Raw genomic sequence first — 16783 nt, 5'->3', positions numbered from 1 at the left:
ACTATTTGTGCTTACAGCTCTAGCCAAGAACTCTCAGAATGTGCATCTGCACATCCCTGTTGATGACACTAGTCCCCACTGACCCTCTCAGGGACACCGAGCACAGGGGAACTGAGCTAAGCACCGAACTACTTCCTAGTGATTGTTTTGCCAAGCAGAAGGAAACCTTCCTGGCGTCAGTATCAGGTCTTTGTTCCCCATATATGTTATCACTGCTCTTTACTGCCTTGGATCCTTCCCACATGCTGTTCCCATGACCCAAAATGCTTTTCCCTTCAGTCACCCCCAGGCTAACATTTTCTTACCCCAAGCTCAAGTGTCGTATCCACAGAAAGGCTGTGCCCCAATTTTCAATCCACACGAAATTGGGTTCCGTCAGAGCACCCTGTTCTTTTCCTTCATATGAACATTCTAGTTTATCCAGTACTTACATTTGTTTATTATCTATCTTGCTCACTAGCCCGAAAGTTCTACAATGTCGGAGACCCCATCTGTTTTGTTTCTGTCTCTATGTCCCATTCCCAGTGTGCGCCTGGCACATCAGATGTGTGGAGCAAATGATTGAGTGGAGAATGCATGAATAAATGATGTCAGGCAAGGCAGGGTCTATAGTCAGTGTTCATTTCATACTTGCAAACTGAACTTGCAAACTGTACAAGTTCATTTCATACTTGCAAACTGAACTATGATAAAAAAGATTCTCCAGGTTGTCCCCCTTCTTCAAAATCACTGGTTCTATCCTTTCAATCTTCCATAGAATGCAGCTCATTCTTCCACCTCAGAATGAGCTCTAACTAAATATTTGCTGATTAACCTGGAACAGCAACAGGAAAGGGACAGAAAATAGTCCCCTAGACAGGATTAGCATAAACTGATCCCATTAGAAGAAAACAGGGTCTTTGTGTAAATGTGATAAGAGCAGAGAATTTGAATTGAGAAAATGTGGGTTCAGATCCTGGCTCTGTCACCTCCTAGCTGGGTGACTTTGGGCAAGCTATTTAACCTCTTTGAGTCTTGGTCTCCTCATCAGTCCCGGGCCCACCCTACCTCACAGGGTTGTTAGAAAGCATAGGCAAGATGATGAACAAGAAAGGCATGTGGAGATGCAGAGACTGTACAAACACAAAGTGTTTTAACTAGAAGCCTCAAACAGGGTCAGATCTTGGAGCACCCCCTATCAGAGCTGCAATGATTAGGGGAAAGACACGTGGATGGATGTACACTGAAGACACTTCCAGGTCAAAGAGGCAACTCGCCTGCCCTGGGCTGAGCCCACAAGATAAAGGGGATTGGTCTGTCCTTACATTTCTGGGGCTAATCCAGCCATCATCATCTCCCACTGCACCCCCTGCATTAGCCTCCTGTAATGTCCCAGCTCCCACTCTGGTCTTCTCCAGGATACATACCTTGGGTTTCAGCCCACAGAAAATCTATGTCCATGCCCCTCACTTCCTCTTTTGGTCCCTCTTGCCACCGTGCCATTGAGAAAGCAGTGACCGTTGCCTGGTGCACTTTCTGTCCCCTCTTCACCAGGTAATGTCCGTTATCTGCCTTCTAGCCTCACCTCAATCATCACCTCCTCAGAGAAGTCCTCCTTGAGCTCCTAGGCTGGGTCAAATCCTCTACAATGTACTTCCAAGGACCATAAGCCTCTATTTCCAGACGTTGATTACAGTTTTGATTTTATACTTATGAGTTTATTAGTATGTCTGCCCAACTTGTCCATATGCCCACACAGAACAGAATCTGTTGTGCCCACCATTGTGTCCACAGCACCGTGCACAGCTCTTGGCCCCTGGCTGAGGCAGCAGAGACTGTTATTCGAAAGCAGGGGCTTTGGACTGAAACTGCCTAGATTCAAACCATGGTTCTACCACTTACTGGTGAGTGACCTAGCTCTTTAAGTCTTGGTTTCCTCATCTGTAAAGTGAGGAGAATAATACCTATAGAGTCCTTATGAGGATAATAAAATATGTTACATCTTAGGTGCTTAGAAAGGCATCTGTACCTAGTTAGCATTCCATAAATGTTAGCTATTAATAGTAGAAATCATACATGCTTAATAAATATATACTGAACAAATGAATGAGAAGACAAACTCTGGTAGGACTTGAGTCCTTGAGCCAGTCTGTCTGGGAAGGTCATGTGGTACAGTCATGCTGTTTGCAGAGAGTTGAAAGGGAGCAGAGCCCAGGACTCAATCAGTACCCCAACCTCAATGGAGCCCCCACCTCACCTGTGACCCGGCAGCCGAAGAGCTCCAGCCGGAGGGCGATACCTGAGTGCCAGGTCTGAGGGCGGATCCTAACAAACCTTGTCAGCAGCGGAGCGTGGAGCTTGTTCAGAACCACCTCAGTTGCATCGTTGTTGGCTTGAAATACCTGTAGCGTAAGACGCAAAACCACGTTATAAATCCCTGTTTGTAGTTCAGCCACTTGAGCAGTCATTGAAGGAGATGGGAAGGTTCTGTTGAATTTTCTTTTCCTCAAGCTTAAAAATAATCAGTGGGTGTGTTGTTTTGGGCTTTTTAAAGAAACACAATGTAAAAAAAATTAATTTCTCACACTGTTCTACTTGAAAATTATCAATAGTCTTCCCAGAAAATTTTAGAGGGAAGGAAAATTTTGCCTCCAGGCCGAGAGCAGGTAGAAGAAGGAAAACACTCGAGAAGCTAAGGAAGAGGAAGAAAAGTACAGTATCTGTTTAAAATGAAGTAAAAATGTCATCTTTTAGGGCTACCAGACCTCACTCACTAGCTTGACCTTGACACTCCCTCTTCATCATGTTGCAGGCACCTAGGAATATTTGCAGAGCATTTTCTAATTGCAAAGTGCTTCACGGTTGTTTTTGTTAGTTACTTGATGCCATCCCACCCATGAGCGGGCGAGATGATGAGGTGCACCCTCTACCCTCTACCTACAATGGTCCTGTGTCAATCAACACTTTCTTGGTTCTCTCTGGTCTTCGTGGTAGGGTCAGGGTTGCAGACAGTCCTTCAGAGTCCTGCTCCAGCTTCCTCTCACTGTAGTCCCTCCCTATAATGAAATCCATCCCTGTCCCCATCTGACCAATACATCTCTTATGGGAGGGAAGGCTTTTTGGAACAGCTTCTGATCCAACATGGTGGGAGCAAGTCCTGGCTTTCCAGATGGCCCAGATCAATAACTGCCATATGGACCTTATGCTTTTTTGTGCTCTCTGTTCAAGAAAAAAGAAAACAAAAGTAACTGGAGCAAAGTATATGTGAGTTTCCCTTGGTTTTCCTGAAAAAGGGTAGAGGGAAAAACCAACTAACCAACCACCACTTCTAAATCATACCTGTCATAGCTATAACAACCAAGGGACTCTGTAAATCTACTTATAGCCAACTCTGCAACCATCAGCGATTTCTGCTGCTTAGGAGAACCAGGTGCTTCGGCTCCTGATATTCAGGCCATGCCAAGTGTTTGGGCGCACTAACAGGGTTGGGACAAGAGGACTAGGGAAACTGGTATATTTGAAGACTTTTCAGCCAGAGGCAACACAATACCTTTGAATATAAACAATTAGGTCTATAATACCCCAAGAGGTAGGTATTCTTATCTCCACTTTATTGGATAAGGAAACTGAGGCTCAGAGATGCCTGTCTGGATCTACCATCCTTGCCAAGTTTTTAGGTTTTAAGCTTCTAGTCTCTTCTAACACATTTTCAGTGTTTGTGTTCATGGCTGGAGTCATGAGGCCCTTAAAGTCTCCAGGCATGGGCTGAATGGAGGTAGGGTCACTGTCCAGTGATGTGTTCCCACTGTGAGTTTATAATCCCACCTTAGAGTGGCTTTGAGTAATGGCAAAGAGCAGCACAGAAGTCTACAGCCAATGGACAACACAGTCCCTTCTTCCCCATGAACTATGAACTCTATCATTTAACAATCCCACTTCCTACGTGCTAATGTTAAAAGTTAGAGCCATTTAATAACACACCACTGAAGACATACCTTTTGCAAGTAACTGAAGGGAAGTGGCTTGCTGAAGACAAACAGGGAAGCAGATTTTCGTTGGTCCACCATATCCAGTTTAAACCACTGCTCTGATGCTAAGTCCACCAAATCTGGGGGTGCTCCCAGCTCACCCAGTCTGCTGCTCCCTCTCCTCCCCTGGGAAGCCCTCCCACCGGGTCCTAAAGTTGACAGCAGGGAGCACACCGGGGAAGAACTTGTTACTCACTCCTCTCTCCCAGGTTCGATTTTGCTGCTTCCTGTATAGCGATTGTGGGTGAGAAGGAGTGAGAAGACCACGTTAGCAAGGGAAGGAGAAAAGCCAAGGCGATGGAAGGAAGGAGGGTTAGGGCCAGACACCCTGAGGAAGGCCCAAGGGGAGTGGTGCCTGAGCCTACTTCCTTCGTACTGATAAAGGGCTCCACAGCTCTCAGGAAAGGGATGGGGAACTGGATCCAAGGAAAAAAGAGATTCATCAGTTCTCTGAGAATTCAGCATGAGGCAGAAGCTATCTGTTTGTTTTTGTTTTGTTTTGTTTTGTTTTGTTTTGTTTTGTTTTGTTTTGTCTTGGCAAGGAAGAAGCAAATGCAGCACTTTGCTTATTTCGGACGGGTGCTGTGAGCAGCAGCGGGGGGCCTCCACTGGCCTGCTCTCTGAAGGTGGTGATGGAGACTGTGTGTGTGGTCGCCATCAGGAGACGCTAAGGAGTTCACATTGGGGGAAAAAAGCTTTACTTGCCATGTGAATGCATAATTGGAAAGTTGAGTGGATCTGAACTTTAGCACTGCTGCTAATCCACAGCATATACACCACGCTGGTGCCGTTTAGAAACACAGCATGTCTTATGTGTTGCTAATATCCAATTTTATCTTATCTGACCCCGGCATTTCTCAGCCTTGGCAGGCAACACCGAGAGACCTTTTCTTTCCTCAGTGAGTAAATGATTGTGTATTTGGACTGTCTTTGGGATGGCGGTGTGTGCATGAGTGTGGCTCACACGGGCATGGGGTGCACATGCTCGCATGTATGAGCTGAGGGAGGGGGTCAGTCTTCCCATGGATACATGTGGCCACAGGCTCTGGGTGAACCCCCTAATCTCTGCTTACAGTATCATCAGTCAGGAAGGGAGGCAAGCACACAGTTTGTATCCCCTAGACCATCTACCTGACGGCTTCAACTAAACTTCACTCTGCCCTTTCATTTTGCCCACTCTTCTCCCACCCTTGAATCAAACGAAGGATCTTTTCAACTTAGCTTCAGATTACCCTTCACGTTTCCAAGCCTAGTTCCTGAACTGTTTTCTTGTCTGCTGTTGACTTTGTGTTCATATCTGCCCTCTGTTCTCTGGATGGCGAAGGAACAACATCTTATTAGATTTTTAACACACCTCTCACTCAGAGTGTGGTATAGTGGGAATCACAAGACAAAAAAAACCCACTACTGAATCAGAAGCCAGGAGCCGCGCTCTGCTGCTAATTAGCTCATAAGTGTGGGCAAATATCTCTACCTCCCTCGGGCCCCAATTTCCTCCTCTGTTAAATGAGGGGATTGTATGAGTTGATTTGTAAGGTTCTCTCTGGCCCCCTGCTTCTAAACCTTCCTTCACATGACTTTTTGTGGTTTGAACTGCTCTAACAGTGTCCACTTTGCAACAGGGCACTTTAGTTACCCGTTGTCCCTTACAGCCTAAGTGCTTTTGCAGACAATTGCTGTGGATGTTTTATACACTTTGAATAGTGCCTGGAACACATGGGGAGTGCCCCACTCAGAGGGCAAGTATACCTTGTTGATGTGTTGCTTCAATACCAGTTCAAATTATTAATAACAAAGAGTCATGAATAACAACACCTTAGTCCGTACATATTGTCTTTTGCCCAAAGATATCAAAGTGCAATTTATGAAAATCCATTTTTAATGAAATATTAAGCAGTTTCTATTTATCCTGACCCAATGGGTTTACAAGGTCTCTATTTTTCTCCCTGCATCTCCCCTATTTATAGCTAGTAAATGCTTTCATATATTATACATCTTTATGACTTTCTCAATGCTTCTGTGGTTTTAGAATCACCCTTCATATGTTTTCTGATCAAATTCACTGAGATGGATTCTTGGCTTCCAGTCTAGGCATTGCAAGGTAAGGGGTTGTGTGCATGGGAAATGACGCCAGGAAATTGGTTTTATTCCCTATTCCCTGACGACTCACTGAATCACTATAGGTAAATCAATAAACCGTAGATACCTTGGTTTCTCCTTCAGGAAAATCAAGTCGATAACAGGCTTGCAGATAGACACTTAAGTTTACTGGCCCTCCCTCCGAGGCTTGCATAGCACCCAGGACAGATGTTAGCATGTCAGCCAAGTCACAAGTCACAAGTGGGTCTTTGCACAGGTGGGATAGTTTCAAGTTCTAAAAGCCACAGCTACTCCCAAGTCCCGCCTTCAGGCCAACAATTTTCGGACCACAACTTTGCAGTGAGGTATCTGAGAAAAATCAGTGGGTTGACTTGTATGTTATACTCAGATAGGCATATTCAAACAGAATGATCGAATGTTAACATCTGCTTTAGAAGCTGGATGTCACAGAGGACATACATTTTTTATTTTTTATTTTATTTATTTATTTTTGCGATGGAGTCTTGGTCTGTCACCCAGGCTGGAGTGCAGTGGCACAATCTTGGCTCACTGCAACCTCTGCCTCCCGAGTTCAAACAATTCTCCTGCCTCAGCCTCCCTAGTAGCTGGGATTATAGGTATGTGCCACCGTGCCCGGCTAATTTTTATATTTTTAGTAGACACAGGGTTTCACCATGTTGGCCAGGCTGGTCTCGAACTCCTGACCTCAAGTGATATGCCTGCCTTGGCTTCTCAAAGTGCTGGGATTACAGGTGTGAGCCACCACACCTGACCCATTTTTTATTCGTTTTAAAAGAAAGATCTTAGTATGGTTGTTTACCACCCAAAGGAAAATCACAAGTATGTTCAGGGTGACCCTAGTTTTCTGATGATAGTGTTGATTATATCGTAATTATTAAAAATATATGTGTGTGCCTGTTTAAAAAGAGCTAAGCTGAACATAAAGATTTCTTCAAGTGCATCTCTACAAACCAACTTTAAAAAGCAATTCAGGGCACAAAGTGGTCTAGATTATCCATTTGGTGCCTCTCTGAATTCTGAATATAATCCAGCATTTTTCAATTGATTTCTGAGACCTTTGGTTTCTTGTCAGTAGCACAGAACCTGAAAACCATCAGCATTTCCTGGACTTTCTGATTTGCACCTCTTAGGGGAGAGGGGGACCTGCCAAATAAATCAGCTGCTATCCAACATCCCAGTTTGGTTGTATCTACACTCCCAGGAAATGAAAATCAGTGCATTTTGACCATTCCTGTGAGTCTGCAAGGCATGGACAATATAATTCAATGTCATATATATATATATGTGTGTGTGTGTGTGTGTGTGTGTGTATAATCTAATAAGAAGCATCCAGCCAGAACGCATTACTGATGGTTTCTGAGACCATCTCAGAACATTTTCTCTGCTTCCCACCCCATTTCTAGTCACAGTCACCTTTCCTTGCTGACCCCTCCTTAAGTTGTCTTTGAAGAACACACAGTGACTGGCGTAGCTGAGGACAGTGAGCTTTGCAGCCTTCCTACCTTCTAGGCCTCTAAGCAGAGGGATTTTCCGCCCAGCCTAAAGCCTTTTCCTATATACCATTCATCTTTGCTATCAGTACCTATGTGGCCGGGACAGCGTAGATGCTACCTGTCATCACGCCTGCCTCTGGGGCCTGAGATGAAGATTCTGTCCAAGTCTTTGAGCTCCCTAGAGGAGAGCCACAGCTGGCTGTTTCACTCTTCCCAAATGAGGTGGGCCCTTTGGCGGACAAACACAGTCTTTCCTTACGTGCACCACCTCTCATGCGAGTAGGGCTTCAGTATTCAGCTTACACACTCCCATCTCTTCGTTACCTGTGGTGTTAACTACTGTTTACTTCTATTTTGCTGTAAATATCTGAAGTCAGCCAGCTCCAGGGACTGCAAAGAAAGCAGGGAAATGTTTCTAAGACAGCACAGTGCTGGAGCCCTGGGGTAGAAATTGTGCATGAGATGCTCCTCTTCTTTTTTAAAATAAACATTTCTCTCCACTAATAAATGTTTCATTGCCTCCAAAGCTCTCCCTTTCAATGTACTTGGCACAGACACTCAAGAAGGAGGAAAACAAAGCAGGGAGAAAAGTGGCAGGAACGCAGGGCAGAGGCTGGGGGAAACCAGAAGCATGTTTTTAAAACTAGTCTCAGAAACAAATGTGCTGACTCATCCACTCACTCTGACTGCAGACCTGTGTGTCCTCCCTCTCCCACCCCCTTCCCTTGCATCTGCTCTAAAACCAGCCATTGGGTCTACACGTAAAAATAAATTGCTAATCAATGAATGCCATCCTGTTTAATTAATTTGTTGCACAAAACAGGCAAGTAGCGGGAGGGAACTGTTGCACTGGGGTGGGGAGGAAATGATATGAAGGCAATGGGCTTTTTTTGTTGTTTGTGAATAATGGTCCTGATCTTTTTCCTTTAAAACTCCCCTTTAAAGACAATTTTAAAAGTTGTTTTAAAGCTTCTTTCATTCTAGTGGATGTGGGAACTTAGCCAGATATAGAGTCAGAGGCATGTGTGTGTGTGTGTGTGTGTGCATGTGTATACATTACATACATATATGTGTATATATATATAAAGAGAGAGATTAAGAGAAGGTGGGGATGCGGGTAGGCAAAGAAGCTCTCTAACAACCAAATGCACATTTAGGACTCTGATGACCTCTGCTCTCATCCTCCTTTACTTTCGGGCTGTTTTTGTCATCAGGCAACTTTCCTACATGAAGGAGGAGACAGGCGCAGGGGTGGCTGTGTTCTGGGGGGCGGGGATGGGCGCATCCCCATCTGTGTGGGCCTGTGGGGCCTGCTAGATTTACTGCGGGATTATGTTACCCCCATCGAGACGCTGAGCCCTGGAACACAGCATACTAACAGGATTAGGGTTTCAGGATTTGAGACAGGAACGCTTCGGGGAGGAGGAGCGGGAGGAGCGCAGCTCAGGGGTGGGGCAGGAGAACAGCGGGCGGGGGAGGAGCACAGGATCAGAACAATGAGCGGGCTTGGGGGGAATGGCCAGTGTCCTCCTAGGAAGACTGAAATAGAAACTTGGACATTCTAGGACATTATAGCTGGGTGAAGTGGGCCCTCCTCACCTGGAAACCTCCTAACACAGATGTTTGGGTTTTTTAAGGAGGCGCCTTTAACTCCCAGGTGGGCAGAGATGGAGGGAACAGGGAGTGAGGTTCCAGAGACCTCTGCCACCTGCCTGCCTCTTCCGGTGGAGGCTCTGCAAACCAGAGCAGGGACAAGGTGATATCAGAGAGTGGGACAATCTACCAAGTGAGGGCTTCGCTCCAGTGCTTACCTACATTAGTTGGGCTTGGGGCAAGGAACATGATTCCTCAGCCCAAGCAAAATCACAGCACCCTTCCACATGCCCTCCATGTGCTCCTTGTCACTGGCTCTGTGCACAGCGGGGACCTGGGAGGTTAACATCAAGGCTATCAGCGCCAGGGAGGCGCGCCTCAGCTATTGGAGACAGTTCAGCACCCACGGGAGCTGGGTGACGCTGGCCGCGGAAGCCTGATAGAGAAGAGGTTCAAGCTTCTGTATAATGAAATTTTCCCCTGAGCTTCCTAAGTGGAGAGGCTAAAGGTCTGAGCTCATCCCATGGCAAATGGATAAGGGACAAACTTAATTACCTAGGGCACTGGATTCTTCTCCATTTTAATTGAGGGGGTCAGATACACTGAGGGACTTGAACTTGGAAGGGGCATCAGCCCCCTTCAGAGCACACACAACCATGGTTCGATGACGCCGTTCTAGCCATGACTTCTGAAGGCTGGTGCCCATTACAGTGTGAGGCAGTGTCCTAATCTCATATACAACAAACAAAATTACTACCACAAAAGGAATAAGGGGAAGCCCATCATCTGCCAGGAGGTTTTTTAAAAAAAGGTTTCTTCTGAAAACTTAAATGATCAAGTGGAGGCATAATTGCATCCCTAAGAGAACAATGAGGCTGGGATGGATGACATTTATCTGAGGCAGCTCAGTGCAGGCCCCATCAGATGCAGGGAAAGGTCTGGATGACTTATCGTGGTCCATTCCAGGCCTATGATTTTAAAAGAGGCCCATAAATATCCCATGGGGCCTTCTTACTTTTTAAATTGATAACTTGCTTCTGCTCAAGAAGAGCTTTGTGGGTCTACTCCATTAATTATATCCTCAGAGAGCGTTCCATCTGCAGATCTCAAGGTGCTTTGCCGACAGCAGCCGCAGCGCCACTCCATTTGGACTGGGTGGAAACACTGAGGCCTGGAGCCACTAAGAGACGTTTCCAGGGTCATGCACTGCCCTGTTTAAGAAGGTTTGAAAATAGACATCCTGTGCCTCTAGCTGTTAGCCAACTGATTTGGGGGTTTGGTTTTCTGACACCACTCTTTCTCTCCTCCCAAGTCTCTGATTTAAAAATGATTTGTTTTAATTTAGAAAATAAATACAGGACAGAGGATTTTTGAAGTGGGGTGTTTATTTGTTTTGAAGGGATGTAGCCAAATGAAACAAATGGCAACTCCTTTCAACTCCCCATCCTCATGATTCTGTCGTGGGGCCCAGCTCCACAGCAATGAGCCTAGTGGGTTAAGCCACGTCCAGGCTCATCCTGCACACGGAACTTGACTGGAGAGGAGGCTTTCCGGGAAAATGTGTGCCTGTCAGTCCTTGGACTGAACATGTAGGAAGCCAAGTTCCCTCAAGATGAAGAGTAAGGCCTAGGCCAGACTGTGGAGAGCGCCAGCCTGGACATCCAAGTCTGGTGACTAGGCGCCGTCCATGAAGGCTCCAGTTTCCTAGTCCCTGCAGCAAGGTACTTAATCTCTGAGAGCTTCAATTCCACAGTTGTGAAACTCTGTGAAATTCTCCAGTGAATAAGCTGGTGCCTGAGGATTTTCTGAGTCCCTTGGAGGTCATCCTTACATTAATGTGATGAGCTCAGTGCATTCCTTCCACTCCTTGTGGGGTAAGTCTGAAAATTCTTGGACCCAAGTCTTACCTCATCCCTATCTCCCCCCATCCATCCTTGATCTGGCCAATAGCGTGCATTTGGCACCCTACAGACTTTCTCTTTTAGCCCAAATTTCTTCCAAATACATCAGAATAGCCCAGAAACACTGTGACTAACCAGAGCCATGTCAACAAGGGAGATCCCCAAGTTTACCGAATGAGAGGGAACTGAAGATAAGGGCTTTTGCCTAGACAAATAAGGGCAATAGTCTCTGTCCCCTGTCTTGTCACCAGCTGTGGTTCTGTTTCCCAGGCACAGCTGATCCCCCAGTGCAGACTCATGGAATCAGCATCTCAGGAGGGCAGGACCTTGACTAAGACCTTGTGCCTCTGAGCTCTTCCTATCGCTCTCCATGTGCCCCTCTTGGTATGTATGTACATAATTGTGCCTATAATTATGTAAACATACATGAACCTTCTACTGTTGTATTAACAATGCCATGTCTGCGTCTGGGGTGTTACTAATATAGCTGGGGAAACCAAAAGCAGTAATTTCTGCTTGTGGTTTCTAAAGAAATGTATGCAAAGCAATTTGTATAATTTAAGGGAGCATGTGGGTTGGATATGGGTTCCATCAGGCAGATGAGCTCTCTGCCTTGTGGTTATGCCATAAATATACATAAGGCGGGCCCGCCCTATATGAGAATCATAGGTTCCATATTTATGGCATGTGGAATTGGATAAAGATTTGGAATGTGCTGTGCATGTGGCCTGTGTAACCAGGCTACATTTGCCAGGGGGAGGTTTGCAATGCCCCAGCAACAGGGTGACTGACCACTTTCTCATAGGCGACCTCATGATGACCTGTTGGATGGGAAGAGACAAAGAAGAGGCTGCTCCCTGGCTAGGGGAGGCTGGAAAAGAGTTCCTTAGTCTTCCTCACCCCCTGGCAGCAAGAAGGAAGGCATTCTTTCAGAGGCCTAGGCCTTGCCTCAGCCCAGTCTGGGTCCACATTGTAAACAGTGTTTTGCAAAGACATAGCACAGCCCTCCCCCGCCACCTTGCATGCTCATTAATCTTGTTTTTCTCTGCCTTCCCCAATTCCCTGGTCTTTGGTATGCTGCATTGCTGTTGACAGTGACCAGGGAGTTGAAATCGAGTTCCCACATTTCTGTCCCAAATGTCACAATTCCCTCTTCCTTCCCTGCACACTGGGAAGTCATTTGCAAACCTTCCCTCTGCACTGCAGAGCAGAGCGGAGCCGGCGGCTGCCTTCCTCTCTGCTTTGCTTTTCTGCTAACTCCTGTTGTCTGAATTTCACTTTCAAGCCCGCCACTTAGCACCCGTTAGCTGGGCACAGTGCTCACCATCCAGTGGCTACAAAGAGAAACTCAGTGGTGGTACTCGGCATGGACGAAGCCTCTTCCTCCACTGCCCCCAAGTCCCCTCCCCAACCCCCACCTCCCCCATGGCATCAAATCAAACTGCAGCAGACTTGACAAATCTATTTGGCATGGTTCACTCAACTATTTCAACCCCAACAGCCCGGAGAGCTGCACTGACGCGCCGTGAATGAGGGGAAATCTGCACATTAAATACAGATATCTGAACGAAAGATCTGCTAATGAAGGGGCAGCTGAGACCATCCTTGCAGAGGAGACAAGGAAAGCCTCCTGGGTGCCCACCACACCCACAGTGGGGTGAAGGAGCTTGGAGAGTGGGGCAATGCCTAATTGGCAGGCTCTCCATTTTCCTGCCTCCTTCTAAGTACGCAGAGGATGAATTTCTAATGCGGAAGAGAAAGGGCTTTTCCTCTGCCCCAACTCCGTTTATTTGGGCAGGACTAATTCAGTAAAACAAAAACAAAAACAAAAAAACTCTCAAGTTACCCCTTGGCTCCTGGGGAAAGAAATCTAGCCAAGTGGGGAAAGAGAAGGCAAAAGAGAACGTATCCACTATGAAAAAATTGAGAAGAATAATCCTGAAAACCAGAAAGCTAAATTCAATTTCAGGAATATCTTTCCTGAAGAATGAATACCAGGGATAAAGCCAGGGAGGACAGCATTCTATGAAAATGTGCAGTGCTAAGGTATTTCCAAAAGCAGGTTTCCTACAAATGATGTTTTAAATAGCATCCTGGTCCATCTGCATGCTTTTAAAACAGCTTATGCTACAGTATCCCTCCAGGCCCACGCTGCTTAGTCACTGCGCCTGGACAGGGAGACAGTCAGGTGAGCCCCACTCCTCTCCCCGGGGGTCACCCCTGCCTGGCTTCTGGCACTCGTCTGCTAGCTGAGCTTCGGAGATCTACCAGTTTATCATTGAAAAGGCTGGGGTGGAACCAGGTCTCAGCCCCCAAGCTCCTGCCACCCAGTGCCAATTCAGGCTGGCCATTCCCGACGGATGCTTGGCAAGTCTTCCTGAAACCAAGTCAGTGGGAAACCAGACCTGGCCTGGCACATCTTTCAATTACTAAGTACCTCACAGTCTTTATCATGGAAATCGGGCAATTGTGTGCATGTGTGTGAGATACCTGGTAATATCCAGAAGCCACGGTTTTCAGATGAGTGGTACCCCATTACTACTACATTGTTTTCGATTTTTAAAAAATCTACTCCTTTTCCCGTTTCCCAAGTGAGGCTGCCAACGTCATAGTTCAGAATTTTCTAGGTCTAAGGTTTCCAGCTGCACCAGCCAGAGCAGGCTGCCTTGGGGCAGTGATAGGGGCTGAGGAGATTCCCTTTGGAAAAGATCTTTGGCCTCCCTAGGCTTGGCCACATGTGACCCATTTTGATAATTCACACCCTAACAGACCGGGGCCTGGTGGAACTGGAACGCTACAGGAGAGACCCGCTTCCTCCCTCCCTACCTCCCGTTTAGGGAAGGAGAGGCAGCCCCTGGGAATCCCCGGACATCACACTCTGCTTCCAGACCTCTGTGCCAGCTCCTGCTCTGCAGGGGGCACCATGCCCTGTGCTCCCATCACAGATACCGCAGTCCCACCCACACAAGCCCCTGGCTGTTTGCAGTAAGCCCCTATGTGCTGAGTGTGCTGTGTATATACACATATAGCCACCACATCGCCCGTGCCAGCTGCAGACCCAGAATGTCATGTGTCTTAGGAAAGTGGAGTGCCAGACATTTATCCATATGTATACAACAAAAGCCCCACATCACCCACACAGACCACACCTCCAGGAGCCGCAGACGCGGGAGACACCAGCAGAGAGAATTCAATGCCTCGCTGCTAAGCATGATTGCCAGTTCAGAACCCATCTCCGACAAACTGAATTTCTCTTCATTATTTATTGTCCTCTTTCTTCTGCGGGACATTGTGATTCCCTCTCAGGATTTGTGCCCTTTCATTTCCAGAGCTCGGTAACTCCTGAACTGTAGTGTCATGTGGTTTTGTGATTGTTAACCCAGCATGTGGAAGGGACTCAGGCCATAAATGTTCAGTGAATCCTGTGTGGGGAGAAGCGGACTGGGGGACACATTTTCTCCTTCATTTGAAGTCAGAGAACACTCTGCAAGCTCTCTCTCTCTGCTGCGCAAGATGCAACAGCAACCGGCTGTCAGAGAAACGGTGTTTTCCAGTCGCTTTAGCCTAAGAGAGAAGATTTTTCAAGGCCAGCACCACCCTTGCCTCCATCAATTATCTGAGCCTCACTACACAAGGCCCTCTTTCCTGTAGGAGGTCGGCTTAAAGCTCCCCTGATCCCATCCCTCCTGCCCTGGTCCAATGTGCCTTTAAGGTAGGATCATGGATTTACCTTGTGATTTTTGCCATGCCGGTACACCATCCAGTCCTCTCCATTTGTGCTGACTTCCAGCTTATAGGATTTGACATAGTAGCCATTCTGTGTTTCCCTGGAAATCGCTCCCTGTGTTGCGATGGCTGTGAGCATGGTTAAAAAGCGCAGGTCCACCTGGGGAAGAGAGGGCAGGAGTGAGAGACCACCATTCCCAACACAGGGCAGTGTCTTGTTTTTTTCGGAAGGATGCAATCATTAGACTTTTCTCCCAACCTGTATCTGTGATTCGCTGAGACGTCCTTGTAATTAGTATCAGTTTGCAATTCCATTGGACGATTAAACTTGCATTATCTTAACACTAAATCAGACACCTTGAAAAGCTAGGTTTTCGTTTTTCTCTCTTTTGCAAATATGAAGGGACAACACTCATTTTTTCTAAATCATTGAACATCTAGAACTATAATCCCTTCTTAGTAAATGAAGGTCTGCCTTGAACTGTGGAAGCAGATGCTGCTTTAAAGAAATAAGGCTGAATCTACTCCACTCTACTCCTGTCCAATTCACTTACAATGCCCTAGTTCCAAAAGTCACACGCATAGAGGCGTCCCCTCCCCTCACCCTCTCCCTCCATTGTGTATTTAGTTGCTCAGGTCACTAAGGGGTCAAAGGGCATGTAGAGTCTGCCCAAGCAATTAGGCTTATGCACCAAGGCCTGACCTTTTGCTCTATGAGGAGGATGGCCAACATTTAAGGTACTTCCCCTCCCACAATGCCAAACCCATTTGGAAATTGCTGGATGTCATTCCTTTGCTGGCCATGGTGTTTCTGAATGGCAGTTTCCATGTGACCAAAATGTAGCTAGCACACACTGGCTAAATTCAACTCAGTAAGCACTTATCGGTGACCTACGATGTGCTCAGCATTACTAAACATTCAAATAAGTACACAGTGCCATCTACACATACGAGAAACAGGTGGATGGCAATAGGAGAAAGTATAAGATTAAGGTCAAAGATAGGGGATGCCAGTTACAAAGAACTTTCTGGAAGCTTCGCAGGCTGAGAGGAGATGGATTTTTGGAGAGGTAGAGAGGAGAGACAATGACAAATGGCCCCAGGGCTTGCTATTAGAACCTCTGTGGACTCCCTGGAGTTTCTGAGTGGTCTTTCTCCCTTTCCTGTTGTCTGCTTTGCAACATCCTTCTTAGAGCAGAGGTCAGCGTGTCGCATCAGAGCTAGGACAGGCTTGTCAGTGGGTCACAAGGCTGTCTTACATGTGTCATAAAAGCAGTCACTGCTCTGGTGTGGAACTAGTAGCTTGCTTTTCCCCTGTTTACTTCTTCCCAGGGGATGAGAACTGGAGCAGTGTGCAGTGCGGGAAGATTACTCAACATGAGCTGCAAGTTTTATTCAGAATAAAGCAAACAATGGTCTGAAGAGATGCTGCTGAGCATCTGGACGCCTTGAGTTCCGTTCCTGGTAGTGACATTTTCCCATGTGTTCTTCTGATAGCTCTGTGCAAAACCTTCCTGGCAGGGCTGTCTCTGAATAGCAAAGATCATGAGAAGCTGTCATGCGCAGTCAGCACCTCAACAAACCTGCCCTTAGGAGAATGCCCCCCATGTCCCTGATGCCTCCCTGTGCCAAGAATGAGGAAGATTCAAACAGCTTATAGAATGTTCCTTGAATATCTATAGTGATAGGGCAAACAGCATCCTGGCCAAACAACTCCTCCCAGGCTCAGTAATCTCCACAAGGGCAGGGGCAGGCTCCCTCTGATCAGTGTATGCCAGCATGTAACCCAGTGCGTGGCATACACATCTGTTTGGATGAATGAATCAGTGGAGTTCTCATGTATGCTGTGTTTATTTGCTTTGTGTCCTCTGTCCACGGTATTTGAGGAGCTACCCTCCTACTCCAGCAATACATACGCACTCTGCATATCCTCTGCACAAGT

The 16783-nt window shown here is 46.7% G+C and overlaps 1 protein-coding gene across 2 annotated transcripts in view; it reads right to left on the bottom strand.

The window, feature by feature from the left end:
* The window catches only part of NRP2 (neuropilin 2), a 97138-nt gene that overhangs the window by 36842 nt on the left and 43513 nt on the right, over nt 1-16783 (bottom strand). For both annotated transcript variants that reach the window (XM_023219362.2, XM_023219372.2), the window contains exons 7-8: nt 14846-15001; nt 2237-2381 (exon numbers count right to left, since the gene is read on the bottom strand). In XM_023219362.2, coding sequence (XP_023075130.1) covers nt 2237-2381; nt 14846-15001 — 301 coding nt within the window. The remainder of the gene's footprint in view (nt 1-2236; nt 2382-14845; nt 15002-16783) is intronic.

This window comes from Piliocolobus tephrosceles, chromosome 11, assembly GCF_002776525.5.
Source record: "Piliocolobus tephrosceles isolate RC106 chromosome 11, ASM277652v3, whole genome shotgun sequence".
Lineage (NCBI taxonomy): Eukaryota > Metazoa > Chordata > Mammalia > Primates > Cercopithecidae > Piliocolobus > Piliocolobus tephrosceles.
The sequence above is the reverse complement of the archived record's forward strand: the minus strand, read 5'-3'. Positions and strand labels throughout refer to the sequence as shown.